Consider the following 18,775-nt stretch of genomic DNA (forward strand, 5'->3'; position numbering starts at 1 on the left):
ACACTGGAGGGTCTATTTTTGTTTTTTTTCTATTTTGTCCGAACTTGAATGCACGTTTTTTTTTTTTTTTTTAGGACGAATCCAACGGAGAGATCACTTTCTACATGAAGGGTGCTGACGTGGTGATGGCCGGCATCGTGCAGTATAACGACTGGCTGGAAGAGGAGGTATCAATGCTCTCCCCCCCCCCTCGTTAGACATGACAAAGATGTGAAAACACAGATTTAATCCCCGTCGTAAAAACTCCTCTTGGTGACGTGCTAAATCCAGATGTTGCCGAATGTTTTCTAGTGCGGAAACATGGCGAGGGAAGGCCTCAGGGTCCTGGTGGTCTCCAAGAAGTCTCTGACAGAGGAGCAGTATCAAGACTTTGAAGTAAGTGACAGCTCAGGAGGCAAAAAGGCTGATGATGAAAGTTTCCCCCGTCTTGTGTTTGAGAAGACAAAACAGACTGATGTGTTCTGCAGACATGTTCAAGTATTTGGAAATGTCAAAGTGTGTTGTTTGGTAATTAGAGGGTCCGATCCATGCCCCCCCCGCCCTCACACACACACACACACACACCCAGGCCCCACTTATTGTTTGAGCAGGGCAGGGCTGCCTCCCCCTGCAGTCTTCAGCCCCAGGCCCCTCACTGAAGTGTATGATTGTGTGAGCAGAGCTGGTGGGCAGCAGTGAGTCACCGGCTGAGTCACACACACAGTTTGTGTTCCTGTATGAGTCACCCTCAAATTGTTTTCGCTTTATCTCATTCCCAAATTGCCCCGGAGTTGGAGCTCCGAAGAAAGGGCGTTAACCAATTGATCACGGCTGTATTTCCAGATTTTTCTAAAAACGTGGACGTTGTTTTCAGGGCTGCTTGAAACAACAAATACTGCTCTGGCTGAGAGCTTGATATTTGATAGCTTAACGTCTCAGTGCATGTTGAATGGTGTGTTTGATGCTCATGTATGCACATGATTCCCCGTTGAATGTACGTTCAGGTGTTTGTTGTGATTGTGAAGCCGGGATTTTTTCTCTCTCCCAATCCCTGGTTACGACTTCGTTTTTATCTCTCAATGATTTTTTTATTTTTACTTCCCAGAATTTGATCCTCTCAAACTAATAGAAATAAATTCCTCTCTTGCTCCCGAGGCACGGTACGTACAGGCCAAGCTCAGCGTCCACGACCGCTCGCTGAAGGTGGCCACCGTGATCGAGAGTCTGGAGATGGAGATGGAGCTGCTGTGTCTGACCGGGGTGGAGGACCAGCTTCAGACCGACGTCAGGCCCACGCTGGAGATCCTTCGCAATGCAGGCATCAAGGTCCGCGTCGGGGGGGGGGGAATTGCTTCATAGCTTATAATAGCAACAATTCAGAAAAACAAAACTGAACAGAACATGTGTTTTTAATAAGCAGCCACATAAATGAGCCTCATGCTTCTACAGGGAAAGATAAAACATGACTCTGGGTAATAAAGATGCTTTATAAATGAAGTTTGAAGTGATGCTTCGTTGGCTAACTGCAAGGAGTTTATACAAAATATTTGAGCACATTTTTATGGGGATGTTTTTTTTTTGTCTGCATAGTGATGGCAGAGCTGCTTCTTCAGAGCAACGCGCCCTTTTGATTCTCTGACTAATAACATTATCTGCATCAGCAGCTGCAAAGAGATGTGCGTCTGTGCTCATCTTTATTTGCTTCTCACATGTTGTTTAAAACATTTCAGCAGGAGGTAAAAAAAGGAGGAGGTCAGCTCCTACGCTTTTCTTTCAGCCAGTATATGACTCGTTCCCTTGTTGATTTTTATTTTTGCTGAGGTTTTGAATAATTCGACTCTTTCTCAACGCGTTCCAGTTGAACTTATTTTCAGCAGCTCTTTGATTTCAACAAGTGAAATTTGGAAAAACGGCAATTGCTCCGTCTTCCCAGAAATATTCCTCCTCATCCTCACTCTTGATGGAAACATAATAATTAATGCTGCCAGCACTTTACTCTCTACAAATGAGTTTACTGAATGTTTTCATTAAAGTACGTTTTGAACGGTATCGTGGCTGTTTATTAAATCTGAGTAAAAGTAGAAATCCCTGCTGAAGACTCGAGACCTGAACGGTTTAAAACGGTGAAGAAAATGTGTCTTTGAATGTAAATGAATCAGCTTTTTAAAATGTTCTTGAACTTTCTAAAAGACATCCGGCTAATGATGAAAGATAAGACTTGTGTTTGTATTCTGTTACTAACTTTCGCCCTCTTACAGAGAAACATTTAGCTTCAGACATGTTGAGATGTTGTTGCATGAGATGTTTTCTTTCTGGTCTCTTTGTAGGTTTGGATGCTGACGGGAGACAAGCTGGAAACGGCCACATGCACCGCAAAGAACGCCCATCTGATCACTCGCAACCAGGACATCCACATCTTCAGATCCGTAAGTGCTTCCTCTAACATGTTATGAGTTGATTTTTAGTGCCGCAGGGTTCATCCTAGTTCACGTTTAGCGGTGACGGTTTCCTGACCCCCGGCGACCTGCGAGCATCCATCCTCTGAGCGACCCGGGCCCACGAGCTGGTGGAGATACGGCCCCCACAAAACTATGCATGCAGCACAGGCCAGCAGCCACAGCTGAATAAATCACCTCCCACCAGTGGAAGCATCCAAACCACTGTCACAGAGAACAAACAGGCCTTCGCTCACACACACACACACACACACACACACACACACACAGGAGAAACCAGCTGAACCACTCCCAGAGGGAACATCCACAGGGCTCACTTCCTAATTTGTTTTGCAGCTTTCGGACTCTCACCGCCCCGCTTTGATAGTTCCCCTCCTGCTTTCCCCTCTGGAGCCGTGCCAGAGCAGAAGGAGCGCCTGCCATGTAGGAAGGTTACAACTTGCGTACAACTGCGCTTACTGGAAGAGAATAACAATGGCTGGCAAGGGCTTGAAAACCCCCCCTGTCCCAGCGGACGGGGGAGTGCTGACTGGGCCTGCAGCACATACATCTGGATTAGTTTCCTGGTGGTCACTCGGGCCTGATGTGGATTGACGTATGAATAGTCAGCGGTTGAAGGATATTCATTCCTGAGCGGAGCTCGCGTTGATGGATTTACGCCATGCCTTGTCAGAGTCGCATTTTTGGAGAATTTTGAAATCTATATTTGAACCTGACGCCATTGTTTGAAACCTCAGGTGATTTTTAAACCTCGCACATTTTACACTTCAAGACTGTGTGAACGGTTTACTCGACACCTCCCATGTTAGCATTCCCAAGAGCACTCTGCTTGTTATAATGACATCATTTAACAAAGATTAGTTTAAAGTCATATTTTCAGGAAATTGTAACCCGGGGCCAAAAATGAATTGCAGATAAGATTAAGTCACTTTTTAGTTGTGACTTTGACGTTATCACAGGCTGATGATGATGATCTGATACAAACCAGATAAACAACATATTCAAGTGTCTGTTCATCGTCATTGAACCTAAAAAAACAACAACAATTATTGGTTAAAACAAATAAAGAATATACTCATTAATATGCAAATGTCACTGCACATCAGTCCTGTTCACTTCACCCATTATGCATATTCTTCTATATAGATCTTTTATTGTTTTTTTTGTTTCCTGTTTTATTCTGTTTTGCTGCTGCAAAGTCTGGATTTCCCCTCTAGGGATCAATAAAGTAATAATATCTTATTTGTTTTGTGTCTTAGAGTTAAAGTTCCTCGTGTTGACTTCCAACATTGTGTCTATGTTCAAACAGTGACTTTATCATCATCTCTGTGAGGAGAGAAACTCTTTAAATGTAAAAGCTGCTGAGATAGATTTCAGTTCAAACATCCGTTTGTTGGATTTTTTTTTTTTGCAAGAATTTTTTTTTTTAATCTACCAGTCTGATAACGATCAGGATGCACTGCCTGACAGATCGTTTCTCTCCTCTGTGTGTATCAATGATTGTGTGTGTGTGTGTGTGTGTGTGTGTGTGTGTGTGTGTGTGTGTGTGTGTGGTTGTCTCTGCCCCAGGTGACGACTCGAGGGGAAGCCCACCTGGAGCTCAACGCCTTCAGGAGAAAACACGACTGTGCGCTGGTGATATCAGGGGACTCGCTTGAGGTAAAGCATTCTGTGTGTGTGTGCGTGTGCGTGTGTGTGTGTGTGTGTGTGCGTGTGTGTGTGTATGTGTGTAACTCTCCTTCAACTGACTGGTCTGATGTGTGTGTCTGTGTTGTGATCGTATCGCTGCCACAGAAGCCCCTGTGGATGTGGTGTCTGTGGTTAGAGTGTGTCTGAAACCCTCAGCAGGAGTTTAACTGTCACTGGAGACGTGACGCTCACCTGTCCGTTGTGGCTTCACTGCAGGTTTGTCTCAAATACTACGAGTACGAGTTCATGGAGCTGGCGTGTCAGTGTCCCGCTGTGGTCTGCTGCAGGTGCACGCCGACCCAGAAGGCTCAGATAGTCAAGCTGCTGCAGGAGCGCACGGGCAAGCTCACCTGCGCTGTAGGTGAGTCCAAAACACCAACAGCCTGACAGCTTCTCCTCCTCCTCCTCCTTCTCCTCCTCCTCCTTCTCCTCCTCCTCCTCCTTGTCCTTCTCCTGCTTCTTCTTCTCCTTCTCCTCCTCTTCCTTCTCCTTCTTCTTCTTCTTCTCCTCCTCCTCCTTCTCCTTCTCCTGCACCTTCTTCTCTTCCTCCTCCTCCTCCTTCTCCTCCTTCTCCTCCTCCTTCTCTTCCTTCCCCTCCTTCTCCTCCTCCTTCTTATCCTCCTTCTCCTCCTCCTCCTTCTCCTTCTTCTCCTCCTCCTCCTTCTTCTTCTTCTCCTTCTTCTCCTCCTCATTCTCCTTCCTCCTCCTTCTCCTCCTTCTCTCCCTTCTCCTCCTTCTCCTTCTCATTCTTCTCATCCTCCTTCTCCTTCTCATTCTTCTCCCTTTCCTCCTCCTCTTTCTCCATCTCCTTCTTATCCTTCTCCTCTTCCTTCTCCTTCTCATTCTTCTTCCTCCTCGTTCTTGTTCTCCTTCTTCTCCTCCTCCTCTTAATTCTTCTCCTTCTCCTTCTCCTCCTCCTCCTCCTCCTCCTCCACATTGAGTGAATGTACTAAGTGAACCTTCTGCAGACCAAAGAGCTCTTGACTAAACAAACAGGTTTTTATTATCCTCTCTGCACTTCCTGGTCGTCGAGGCCTTTTATCTGCTAAATTCCTCTCAGATGTGTCATTTAGATTATTTTGGCCGTACCTCTGATCTCTTATCAGGACAAACTAAGGGAGCGTCTTGTGAACTACTCTTTCAGAGTTTGTACCGGTGAGTCACTGATGAGAATCCTGACACCTCGATGGCTTTTGTTTTCTCTTAGGGGACGGAGGAAACGATGTCAGCATGATCCAGGAAGCCGACTGTGGCGTGGGAGTGGAGGGAAAAGTAAGACTCTCCAACTCGTCCCTTCACACCGACGAGCCGCTCTCACAGATTCTGTCGTCTGCGTTTCCTGTCAAGATCTCTCTCGTGTTCAGAGGCGTGTGGAGAGGCGTGCACGACAGATGATTCCTCTTTGTTGAGGATCCATTGTCTGAGAAGAGGAAACAGAAATGACAGGATGCGTGTGTGCTCGAGTAAACGTATCCGAGTGTCTGTACACCTTTTGTGCTTCTCACAGGACTTCATACACGCCAGAAAGAGACGTTTGTGTTCTCACTCTCTTTGCAGTGAAGATTTATAGAGCTCCTTTATTGTCTGATAAATCAGGGAAGGTAAACCCAGACGACACACTGCTGATACAGAGCTAGTTAACTTAGCGACATATAAAGATTGGAAACATCGTGACTCAGCTAGAAGAAATATGGATGGCTTTAGTTACTTAAGTTTTAGGGAATAATTAGCATTTTATTGAATTTTAGGGGCAACAAAAAAAAAAATCTCACGTTGGTCCAAAAATCGAATATTATATACAAATAAATATCATTTTTACTGTAGAGGTGGGAAAAAAATCCATGATGTAAAAATCAAGATACTTAAAGAAAAAAAATTGAAAAAAATTCAAAACTTCCAAAGATGGATTTTCAGCAGGAAGACGGCCTGTGAGCAAGTCATAAATTCAGCCCATCAGCTGGAGTGACTAATGGAGAAACAATCTGAAGAATAAATACTAACAAGACGAACGCATCCTTTTTTTAATCCGGACGAATTAACAGTTATTGACATCTGCTGCTCAGATGCTGAAAGGATTCTTGATTTTGACTTCATGCTCTGCGGGTTTTTCCCACCTTCAGACTGCGAGTTGTTTGTCACTGTAAACCAAAAGGTCAACCTTTCAGGTCAGTAGATGCTTCTCTGCAGCTTGTCCTCACATCCCTCTGTGTTGTGTGTTCGACAGGAAGGAAAGCAGGCGTCGCTGGCCGCAGACTTCTCGGTGACTCAGTTCAAACATTTAGGCCGTCTCCTCATGGTTCACGGTCGGAACAGCTACAAAAGGTCTGCGGCGCTTTGCCAGTTCGTCATCCACAGGAGTCTGTGCATCAGCACCATGCAGGTAGGCTGGGAGTCACTCCTTTCTTTAAAGTGTTGCATCGCACAGACAGGAGAAAACTTCAACACCCAGAATGCACCTGGTCTAGCTGCCTTCTAAGGCCTCTCCAAGCCTTGACCAGCACTTCTCTTAGATTACATGTAAATACAGAGCAGGTTTTTCTTTCTTTCACTTTTCAGTCATGCTCAGTTCGCACGCTTGCGTCCGAATGTCCGACTCCAGTGTGACATTATTTAAACCTGAGCAGGGAGCTTCCCTTGTAGTTCATTTACACACAGATAATCTCTTTGTTAGAGTTAAACACTGCTGGATGAAAGTTTCCCCCTTCACTGCAAACTGAGTTTGAAAATGTAACTCCACAAAATGATGCATTAACCAGAATGACTGTTCACTTTCTTTTATAATGAGAGTCTAAGAGTTGAGCCGTTAGTTCAGGTTGAGGTTAGGTATTTAAAGTTGTGCAAATTGGTGCTTGCAGTAGGATGAAGAAGTTAAGTTTAGCTCTCAGCTTTCAGAGTTTTGCAGCGTGAAACACTGAGTCAAAGCAATCATAAAATCTTTAAAAAAAAAAAAAAAAACCCGTCTGAGAAGGAACGTGTGTTGTGTTAAAGTGTGGGCAGGGAGACGTGGGTTATGTTTATCCACAACACCTCCAACCTAAATGAGAGGAGGAAAAGGAGGAAAGGTTTCAGGGGTGGTCATGGAAGGGTGGAGTGCACCATGACTCAGAGGACTCAGCCCGTGGTGCCCTTCTGAGCCCCCCCCCTGCCCCCCACCCCACCCCACCCCACCCCCCTCAATGAACCGTCCAAAATCTCCTTCCCATGTCCCGGTCCAACCTCAGCCCCCGCCTGGAGGGACAGCCCATGACTCACTGCACGCTGGACTTTGGGCTTTCAGGGAGGCCGTCCTCCACATGTCTCACATGAACGCCAACCACAGCCGCAGCTGTGACCCGTCTGCTGCGGGTCCGCCGGGATGACAGCTCAATACTGGCACCGTCGACAAGTTGAAGACACATGTTAGAATTAGTCACTCTCTCTGGCAGAGAGAGAGAGAGAGAGTGAGAGAGGAGGATAAGAGTGTTGTGATTCAGCTCATTGATAAGTCAGAGTGGTGACCTTTTAAAATATGTGTTACCAAGTTACAGTCATGTCTTTATTCCTCTTCCATGTCTGTGTTGAACTCTGTTTTATCATCTGCATTGTTTTTATTTTTTATATTTTTTTAGTCTTGAAGATTTCTCACCGTCTCTTTTTGTCTCCGTTTCGTTCAGGCTGTCTTCTGCTCGGTTTTCTACTTCGCCTCAGTCCCGCTCTACCAAGGATTCCTGATCATCGGGTGAGATACAGACTCTGAAGGTCGATGACTTATCAGCAGAGCATTTTGGCTGCCTCGGTCGTTCGCCATTTCCTCTGGCTGTTTTTTTTTTTTTTTTTACTGAAATGCGAGCAGGAGGAAAATATGAACATATCGAACACTTGTGCTGATACACACTGAAATGTGTGAAACGCCCCCCTTCCCCTCACTCTGTTGTTTCAGATACTCCACGGTCTACACCATGTTCCCCGTCTTCTCTCTGGTGCTGGACAAAGACGTTAAATCTGAGGTGGCCATGTTGTACCCTGAATTATACAAAGATCTCTTGAAGGTATTTATTCCGTCAGTGTGATCTCTGAGCTCGCTCGAATCGGCAGAAATGCACGTCGAACCTGACTGCTCTTCTCTTCACACAGGGACGGCCGCTTTCTTTCAAGACGTTTCTAATATGGGTCTTAATAAGTATCTATCAAGGTGAGGAAGACGGTGAAATAGAACACGGGAGGTCAAAGGTCTCCAGGCCAGATTTAGGGCGTGACGTCTCCTCTCTCTCTCGCTTCCCTCACGCAGGAAGCATCATCATGTACGGGGCGCTGCTGCTCTTCGAGTCGGAGTTCGTCCACATCGTCGCCATCTCCTTCACCTCCCTGATCCTGACCGAGCTGCTGATGGTGGCGCTGACCATCCAGACGTGGCACTGGCTCATGATCGTGGCCGAGCTGCTGAGCTTGGCGTGCTACGTGGCCTCGCTCGTCTTCCTGCACGAGTTCATCGGTGAGTCTGAGCCGCCGCTACATACAAACCCTGATTATTACCCAACACACAGATCATGAAGCAGCTCGTCTAGACTGCATTATTCTGCTGCAGCCTCGGCGATGTTTTTGTGTTCTTCGCCGACCTTGAAATAGTGCGTCAGCACTCGGCGGTAAGGGGGGGAACCGCTCGTTCACATTACGCCTCTGGTGTGCAATAAGCAGAATATTCGGAAGGCTAAAGGTGAGAGCAGTGAAACATTGTCCTCCTGTAGTATCAACGGGGAAATGCCAACCATCCTGTTAGTTTCCTCTGGACGGCCAAAGTTTCTGTTTTGATCCCAGTGACGATGACTTACAGAGAAACAGACTGAGGAAGGTCGTATTGTTGCCGTTTATGTAACTCTCCTACAGCCTGCATGTTTCCAGACTGTTTAACATTTATTTACTCGAGCATGCAGAAAGAGACAAAAAAAAAAAGAGCCACTTTTAGTCACGCCAAATTAAGACTTCTCTACGATCCTCTGACCGATAGAATTCCCAGTTTTTATTTTCAGCTTTATGTGAGGCGTGGGCTTCCATTTTAAGCCTCCACTCCGGACCACTGAGGATCATGACTGGCATGTGGTTTTTCTCCCTCCTGAAGTCAGACTGGAATAGACTTAAAGGTTACTCCTCTGATGCATGCACAGCTCCAACACTTCACTGGACAGTTTCCAAGTCTGTTTGTTCAGGTTGATTTCTCATTTCTCTCATTTCTTTAAAGGGATACTTCACCCATTTACATAAAGCTGTGTATCATTAGAAACATGGTAGTAGTGTTGAATGGTCGTAAATCCAGCCCTCATTTTGCCCATTATTGCCCATTTTTACTTCATGTGATGCAATATGACGCTTTTTGCATCACATGAAGAAAACTTTCAAGCAAAGAAAAACATATTTTTCTCGTCTCAGGGCAAATTGAGGGCTGGATTCACGACCATACAACACTACGACCATGTTTCTAATGATACACAGCTTCATGCAAATGGGTGAAGTATCCCTTTAAAGGAAACGTTGAGATCATTGTGATTAAACTTCACTCGCTTTTTAAGATGGACAAGGAGGTTTTCTCATGCTGAGATACATTTTAAAGGAGAAACTGTCGGATGTTTGAGCCAGTCAGTCAAACATGAACACAGAAATGTTACAGATGTTTTTTTTATAGTCAGTAAATTTTATGCTTTCTCATCAATCCCCCTTAAAATGGCTCAGAAACCTGCAGGACTGAGAATCCTCATGTTTGAAGTTTTCTTACACATCCATGCAATCCAGAGGGAGCTGTTTTTATTTCTGTTGGTTCAATGCAATCAGGGATTTATGAACTCTACTTTCGTGTTTAGCCCGTAGCTTCCTCCGTCTCCAAGGCAACATGAGACTTTGTGTTTACAAATCACGGTAACTGAAACCTAGAAAGCACGTTCTTCCCTGAAATGTGAAACCAGATGAAACCTGTATGTCTGTCTCCTCCCACCTCATCCTGACCTGTGACTCTCTCGCCGTGTGTGGCAGACGTGTACTTCATCACCACCGTGTCGTTCCTGTGGAAGGTGACCGTCATCACGCTGGTGAGCTGTCTGCCCCTTTACATCCTCAAGTACCTCCGCAGACGCTTCTCACCTCCTAACTACTCCAAGCTGACCAATTAAAGACTCGACGTTTTCTCAATGTGAACAAACAAAGATGGCCGTCTTCATCCAGCTGAGCCTGCGCTTCAACCAGAGAATCAGACGTGGATCTACGCCCTTTAATTTATCTGACTCGGAGACGTCGAAGACAAACACTTCAGAGTGGGACAGATTGTTTACTTTTAAAAAAAAAAAAAAAGAAGAAGAAGCACTTTAACTTGCTACTGATGTTTGATGCAAAGGCCGACTGATCGACTGCTGTGATTGGACGGTTGAATCAGTTTAGCCAAAGGTGTTTGTGCCAGCACTCTGCTCCTCATTAAATGCCTTTTTTAAGCCTGCAGGGAAAATATATATGTGGAGGCACCGAATCAGTTCAGTCAATTCTGCAGGTTTGTTTTACAGAGAGGACAAAGTATCTCAAGTCCTATAAATGTGTTTTTAGCGGTGGACGTGATTTCCTCGCATTCTCGTTCCACCTTAAAGCCGACTCTATTGTTAAACACTGAACTCGACGCGGTTGATTCACGCTCTCCTTAAACGGTGACTTCTAAAAATGCAGTTTGAGAAACACACGGTTTAAAAAAAAAAAAAAGAAGAAGGTTTACTGGCGAGACTTTGCATCAAACACACGTCTGCAAGTTTGTGTATTTGTTGGTGCGTCACGGCGACGTGGAGCGGTCGTTTATTTTAGCATGACCCGTGATGTCTGAAGTTAAATCTGTATTTGTCTCTTTGTACACGGACCCTCGACTTGTTAGTGTTTGTGGAGCGCGGTCAAAAACAGCCACGAAGGAGACTCAGTTATTTGTAGCTGTTTGTCCGCAGGGAGAATTCGCAGCCTCTCTTGTGGCTCCTCGGCCGACCAGCGCCGGCCGGCCGTCAGCATTGCATGATGACTCACTGTAACAGTGACCTAAAGCCATAACTGAAAATATCCTACTGACACAAGTCCTGCTGCCCCCCCCCTCCTCCTCCTCCTCCTCCTCCTTCATGTCGTCTAATCCAGGGCCCCCCTCCCTTCTGCTCACCTCCTCAGTTCAGCTGTGACAGAAAAAAAAGGGATCAAATCAGCTCCGCTTGGTCTGAAACAATGTGAATATTGTCGATAAGTATTACTAATACTGCACACACACACACAGAGAAAATAAAACACTACGCTCCTCATTTCATTTCACCACAGACTGTAAATAATCCACAGCTAACAGAATAACATGATGACAGTCACAGGAATCCGTCACGTGACCTGGATCTCAGCGTGTCAAACAGAGCGACCAGCGTGCCATAAAGTCCTCCTGATTTTTCACCTCAAACCCCACACTGAATTCAGCGAGCTGTTTGCACAGACTTTTCTTTTTGTACAACTGATTATTTATATTTTTATGTTGTCGAAGAATAAAAATCATGCTAGAATGGTTTGGTTGCTTTGTAAATAATAACCTGTTTTGTTTTTAATTTATTAATGCCGTTGATCACACTCAAACGAGCAGAAACAAAAAAAGGGAGCGCTGTGTTGATGTAAGTGTTGTGATGATTAATAAATCTCATGCTTTCTTTACTTGTGACACTCGTTTCCTTGTGCACTTCCACCACATGTTGTTTTCACCTGGATACGATCAAACAACTGGAGTTACCTGTGAGGTGTTTCAGGCCACTTCCAGCTCCAGGTTAAAAGTCTAATGAGACGTTTTCACAGTGTTGTTGGGATGAGAGTCTGAAAGGCAATAAGCAACTAAGGAAATCCATTTTTAAGAATGACTTTGTGACTAAAAGATTTTGCAACGATCTGAAGGACTTTGAAGACATTGGACGTTTTATGAGTGAAAATTGTGACACGAAGCCACCAAAAGTAATAATGCAGCTTAATGTGGTTTAATGACCCTTTTATGAACTTCGAGACTTCGAAGCATCTGAGCTTAATGTGGCCTTTGATGGCTTAGTGGGCAGAATGGAATTAAAACCGAGGGTATCCCAAATCGTTGCCTAAGAAAAGAATAGTAAGCGGGAAAAAAAAAGAAAGAGAGCCGATTATTGAGAATAAAACAATCCTTTCCTTTTCCCAGGGCATCTCTCGTACACGGAAAAGGGAGTCTGCACCGAAGCTTTCCTCAACAATTTGCATGCAAAAACAATTATGGTTATTTTGGTTGTGTTCCACGTCAGTTCTGTTTCTGATGAGGTGTGAGTTACACAGGACACGCTGTGCGAGTAGGAGGAGGAGGAGGAGGAGGAGGAGGAGGAGTCGGGGTGTTTTGGCACGCTTTCACCAGAGGAGGGAGTCCCTGATGCCTGAAGAAGCTGCAGCTGCTGTGCTTCACTCTCCTTTCTCAGCACACTGATACTTGAGACGACACCGAGAGAAAGTCAAAGATGAAAGTTATTACTCCAAGGAGAGACTTGCAACATTTGTCTTTGTTTTAAAGTTTAATGGTAAGAAGTGATTTATGTGACATTTCAACCCAGAGATGTTTATTTATTTATTTATTTTAATTGGACGAGTTATCAGAATACCAGACTTTTAAACTTCTCCTTTTTCTACCCACAGCAGCAAACATAGAAGTCATAAGCGCCCGATTTTGTTTGATTTCTTGAATTTCTAGAACTGCAGATCGGGCCCCCGCATAAAGGACTCCAGCCTCTGTACTCATGGATCACACACACCAACCACTAGGCCCCTGGTGCCCCTGAAAAGAAGCCATTTAGACAGTGTCTGGTTGTTTGACCAACAAACAGACACAGTTTAGACCAGAGGTGAGAATAGAAGCATAATTAATGATTCTGTAAAATACACCAGTGACAGCTGAGGGGGGGCTGTGGCTCAGTGGTGGAGTCGGTCGCCTCTTAACTGGAAGGTCAGGGGTTCACCGACGAGTCCTTAGACAAGACACTAAACCCTGAACTGCTCCCTCTGCTTCGTTGGTGGTGTATGAATGTGTGTGAGTGGGATTGTTTACCTCACAGCAGCCTTGGACGTCACAGAGAGAGAAAAAAAATACAAGCTCAAATCCAACTTCCATTTTAACATCCGGCCCCTCAAAGCTTCCCGATCGGCATCCAAAGTATTGAACTGTCTTTCTTCTTGGTTATAAAATCTTCTTCCCTCCTCTTATATGAGCACGCAGTAAAGCTCCTGCGTACTGCATGTTCATATTAAAACAACAGTGGATATCCAACTTTTTTTTTTTATTTATTTGTTCCATTGCCCACGTAAGTAAAACCATTAAAAGAAACCATTTAGGTTAATCAGTCCCATGAAAAGTGAAATTCCACCCCAGAATCAACAGAGCTTCCTGCTAGCCTTAACATTCATGGTCTTTCCTCTTTTCCTCCCCGTCATTGAAGCCAGCTACGGAGGCCCCGCTGGTCCTCTGCCAAATCCACAATCCAATCAAAGTCAGAGTTTATTTTGAAATTTACTTTTGCATTTTACAAGGTTTGGATTTTCAGGCTTTTGAAAGGAGTCGCTAACGGCCGTTGCGCAACAAATCCAGGCTAATTACCACAAGGTCGATGCATTTTTATCTTTGGCACTTCAACACTGGAATTTGTTTCCAGCTCGGAAACATCTTACACGCTGCTCCCAGTGGAACCGGGCAAGTCGAGAGAAAGAGAGAGAGAGAGAGAGAGAGAGAGAGAGATGACCATATGTGTGCGAGAGAATATACCACAGGCTGTCACAGGATCCTGACTGAAGCAGTTAATACAAATGATAGCATGGAACCATGTGGGATCCAAATACGATCTTCAGGCCAAGAGCGACCACATCGGCGAGGTCGCTGGGTCGTCGCCAGTTTCCCTCAGAGAGGGCTGAACAGCGTACGCACTGAGTGGGTCACGTCGGATTGGTTCAGGGCCTGATAAACAGAGGTGGAAATAGTAAACACGTGTTTGTCTTTGATTAGAGAAACAAAAAGGAGAACAACTGATTCGGGTTTTTTTGATAAATATTAAAGTTGACAGAAGAGGCTCTGAAAAGTGCGGACATTGTACAAGTAGAAACGTTTCTATTAGCTGTAACTGTGACGAATATCTGAACTTTGACTCTTATTTGGGAACTTAAATCATTCCACCTCCAGATAAATCAATCAATATGTTTTATTAATCTAACTTCTAATATATGCCAGGCTGATATAATGACACTTCACACAAAGGCCCGGTCTCCTCTGTGCTTGTTGTACACGTGGCGTCTATCATGCGTGATACTCACTGATGTAAATGTATGGACTGTTATTGTCCCATCTGTTTGGGCTGAAATCAGCGTTATTGCTTTGAAGGCAGCTCACAATAGTCGAACCTTATCAAGCTTACACCTTTACTGCGCTCATATTTAGAGTGAAACGTCGCAGGTGCTTTGAAACGGTAGTCTGAACAGGTCTGTGAGGATCATGAGTGACAGAGGAACTTAGACGATTACTGGTGCAAGCCATCCTGACATGTTCATTTAGAAAAAAAAAAAAAAGGTCTTAAAGAATTTCAATAAATTATTATTTGTATTGCGCCAAGTCATAAGAAGTGTTATCTCGAGACTCATTACAAAAGAGCATGATGGGATAATATGCAGCAAAGAGTTTTTTTCGTTGTATTCCCCGTGTTTCCTGTCGTCCACACTTCCTTGATTCTGAGGTGGAGGTCGAAGCATGACGTGGTGGGGACGACGGTGTGATGGTGGAGGCTGGGTGTCATGGACGCCAGGTGGTAGTCACCTCACGTTGGGTGAAGGTTGGGTGAGCTCCTGCCGGCCTCTGCTGCCGTCCCCACCAACATTTGTGCTTCAGTAATTTCCCCCCTCTGCTACTTATCAACTTATTTGCAATAATGCAAAAAAATCCTCCAACAGCACGCTACATTAAACAGGATCCATCTTTAACTCCAGTTTCTGTTCTTGTTACGGAAATCTTTGTGGAGTGACGTCAACTAATGAACAAGCTATGAATTGTTGACTACACAATGAATCTGCTCTGGGTAAACACTGGATTGTTGCAATGACAGGCCAAGAAGAAACATTGCAGGGCATGAACACACACACACACACACACACTCCTCGGGCACTATTTATAGCTGTGTGTGTGTGTGTGTGTGTGTGTGTGTGTGTGTGTGTGTGTGTGTGGAATGCTTTGATTCGTCTTAGCACCCTCGGCTGTTAAAGAAGGGCTGCAGATGTGTTTCCCTGCGATCTCTATTGACACCGAATCAAACCACACACATGACTTTAACATGCACGGGATTAGATTCAGTTTTCAGCTGATCAAAGGAGTGATTCATTCTGATGGTTGAGGCTTCGTAGTCATTTGAATGAATGATTTAAAATGGGAGGAGTGAGTTTTTCCTTTCAGCTCAGATACATTTCTCTCACTTTGTTTTGACGACCAAGTTTTGACTGTTTCATCCATACTGTGGTGGTGATAGATAGAGATGGATGTTGAAGTTATGAAATCCCTTTTGGATGGGATCGGAAACCTGGACGAGGCAGAAATAGTGCGGACGAGCACGGGGGGTTGATATTGTTTCATCTGCTTTCATAATGCTGCGCTCAAAAAGGGAAAAATCCATGAGCTTGTCGGCCACTTTTCCACTGGACTAAAAGATGCTTGAATTCTCTCTACAAACGTTCAAAATATCGATCACAATCTTGTTACATAATGAGGTGGGTTTTCATCTGCTGTGGATGTATATAGTTTCCATGTTAGTGGAACATCTTAGTTCATTCATACAACTCGGAAAAAGAAGGGAAATGTTTTCCAGGGCTCTCAAGTTGTGGCAGGAAGGAAATAAGATTCCTTATTGCACAATGACATGCCAGCGCTGCACCCAGACTGAAACTCTCTGTCGTGTTCTGAAAGGCTTCAGTGCTCCTGCTCTAACAGCTAATGAGGATTTTAAACCTGGTTTGATCGAGTTGCATTATAATTCATACTAACAATGTTCCTTAATCCACGTGTTACAATCCTTTTAAAAACACATTTTTAAACCGCTCTGCTGCTCCTATTAAAGTCCTCCTCCACTTTGGAACGTGTTAAATAAACATTTCTTGTCAAAACTTCACATCAGCCGAATGTTACATTATTATTACAAGTCTTTTAATCCCCTGTATAGAGAATTATTTGCCATCAAATTCCAACTCACACAAAGATCAATGTAGACAAAACAAACTCATTCAGACTTCACCTTAAAAATAAAAAAAAAATAAAAACATGGTTGACTGAATATTAGTGTTTTGGACTTAAGTCTATTTCCCCTTTACAAACACATACAGGTTTACTTAAAGGAAAGTCTTCTTAACTAACTGTCATTTTCAAAGACTGTAAATAACGAACCATATTTGGATGTCAGGGGAGAACTGAAAAGTAGCAACGTTGTCCGAGAGGAATTATCCTTGCACCAAGAGCATGAAATAATAACCCTTAGAAAACGAAATGAAAAATGCACAAAATTAAAACATGTATCAAACAAAAAAGAAAAAACAGCAGCACCAGGTTCTCTGACTTCGCTATGATAGATAGATAGATAGATAGATAGATAGATAGATAGATAGATAGATAGATAGATAGATAGATAGATAGATAGATAGATAGATAGATAGATAGATAGATAGATAGATAGATAGATAGATAAAAGCTAGCTTAGCTATGAAGGCTCAGTGTATTTTCTGAATCGGGTTGTAAATGTTATTAAATCTGATGTTAAATTAGCCGTTTTAAGGATTGACTCGCCTTTCGGCACCAGCCTCAAGTGGACACTCACGGAACTGCAGCATCAGCAACGATGGTTGTAGCTGGGTCATTTTTATCGTATAGATTCCTCAACCAACTCTGTGTAAGGAAAGGAGAATTTCCAACAATGAAAAACTTTATATGAAGCTAATTATTTTTTATAGAGGAACTGCTAATTTGAACTGCTTGAAAAAGTAAGTGCATGAGATGTGAGAAACTAAATCAGAGCTAATGAAGGGAGGTAGTTGCGTGTACCTGGCATATATAAGAAAGCTGGGCCAATGGCCCACATGGAGGCCAAAGTCCATGCCTCCCTTTGCCCCCTGAATTTCCTTACAAAGTTTTCCATGAGACATGACACAATTAACCATTTCCATATTGAAGTTCCACTTCTCTGGTTTAAAAGCTCAACCACACATGTTACACTTGGAAAACTCGAACAGGGCAATGCTCTAACCCAGACAACTCTACCTCAATGAGCTGTTTTTACAGTGATGGAAAATACTGCATGAACTCGGAAAATGTGGGCTCTCGGTGGAGAAGAGAAGAAAAAAAAAGAGACGGAAGTGCAAAGTCGGCCGTCTGGACACAGGCGGGTTTTCCTTTTTCCTTTCTCAAGCGTGTGCCGTATTCATTAACTCATTCATAATTCGGGTTGCATAAGAGTTCCGTAACAGTGGAGGAATTTACATGTGGAAGACATACTCTTTGGACCCTTCAGTTTACCAACAAAAGGAGTCACCTTGTTCAACCGGAAGTCCAAAAAACGGGATCCCTTCACTCAGACTAATCCATGTCTCAATCCAAAACAGATCCTCTGATCAACCCATCCAACCCCCTCCTTCGCCTTGTACACATTTTCCTCTGAATGGCCTTGATTCTGACTTGTCTGATGTAAGCACTGAGCAGACAAGGCCATGCAGACAGCTTGCTTTAAACATGAACAATAGTCAAGATGTTTCAGTTCAGACTCGCAGACAGTATATTGTTTCTCAGTTGTTGTTTTTTTCAGATTTGTGTCAAATTGCTGAAAGTTGTGTCACGGTTGGGGGCGTAGAGAGAAACCCTAGCTGCGTCTTTCATGGTAAATTCTTGGTGATATTTTCGTCTTTTTGTATTTATTTCAACAGGCAGGGTCGTTTATATCTGACAGAAAACAGCAGCTTTCAACTACATTTTTAGGACGTTTCACCAAAAGAACTTCACCACGAGAATAGTGTTTTGTCATGGCGGCAACAACAAGAAAACACCACAGGCTGTTTAAACATTTCAAAATGAATACTCAGCCATATTTTCTTATTTTAGAGCAAGTTGGGAAATTCTGTTAGATAACCAAAGTTACGTGTATAAGAAGATCACATTATACAAAAGGCCTTTAAGTTTCAAGAACTATGATTGTTTTAAAAGTTTTTAAAGTGTCTTTGGGACTCTGCGAGTCTGCACACTGTTTCATTATTTAAAGAATAAGAAAGTTCCAATTTGCTGTGAGTTTGTACTGAACAAATTGCGATAGTAAATTTAGAAAAATAATTAAACAACGAAGCAAAAAGCCTCACCAAGCCAGAAATGAATATGTAGCCTATGCTGCTACTCTACTCATTATTATGATTATTATTATTATTACTCCTATATAGGCTAACAGAAGACATTTTGCAAAATGTGAGTATTTACTTTTTTGATATTGAGGTCGGATATTATTCTTATTTGGAAGGTAGGCTACCATAATGAGGAAGCTAGGCCGCATGTTAGCTTAGCTTAGCTCATCACAAGGTTGTGAAATGTTAGCCTTCTCAGCCCAATTAAAGTAAAATAAACATGAACAAAC

The 18,775-nt window shown here is 43.6% G+C and overlaps 1 protein-coding gene across 2 annotated transcripts in view; it reads left to right on the forward strand.

Moving 5' to 3' along the window:
* atp9a (ATPase phospholipid transporting 9A) overlaps positions 1-18,775 on the forward strand; it is an 80,644-nt gene that overhangs the window by 15,665 nt on the left and 46,204 nt on the right. The window contains exons 16-28 of one of the 2 annotated variants that reach the window (XM_079359280.1): positions 75-167; positions 292-375; positions 1,135-1,305; positions 2,307-2,405; positions 4,005-4,094; positions 4,341-4,485; positions 5,332-5,396; positions 6,349-6,504; positions 7,778-7,842; positions 8,044-8,152; positions 8,238-8,295; positions 8,392-8,595; positions 10,125-10,270. In XM_079359280.1, coding sequence (XP_079215406.1) covers positions 75-167; positions 292-375; positions 1,135-1,305; positions 2,307-2,405; positions 4,005-4,094; positions 4,341-4,485; positions 5,332-5,396; positions 6,349-6,504; positions 7,778-7,842; positions 8,044-8,152; positions 8,238-8,295; positions 8,392-8,595; positions 10,125-10,261 — 1,476 coding nt within the window. In that variant the 3' untranslated portion in view covers positions 10,262-10,270. Of the gene's footprint in view, positions 1-74; positions 168-291; positions 376-1,134; positions 1,306-2,306; positions 2,406-4,004; positions 4,095-4,340; positions 4,486-5,331; positions 5,397-6,348; positions 6,505-7,777; positions 7,843-8,043; positions 8,153-8,237; positions 8,296-8,391; positions 8,596-10,124; positions 10,699-18,775 lie in introns of those variants that run through there. The other variant, XM_079359279.1, reaches the window with a different exon arrangement.

This window comes from Symphodus melops, assembly GCF_947650265.1.
Source record: "Symphodus melops genome assembly, chromosome: 13".
In the NCBI taxonomy this organism is placed as follows: domain Eukaryota; kingdom Metazoa; phylum Chordata; class Actinopteri; order Labriformes; family Labridae; genus Symphodus; species Symphodus melops.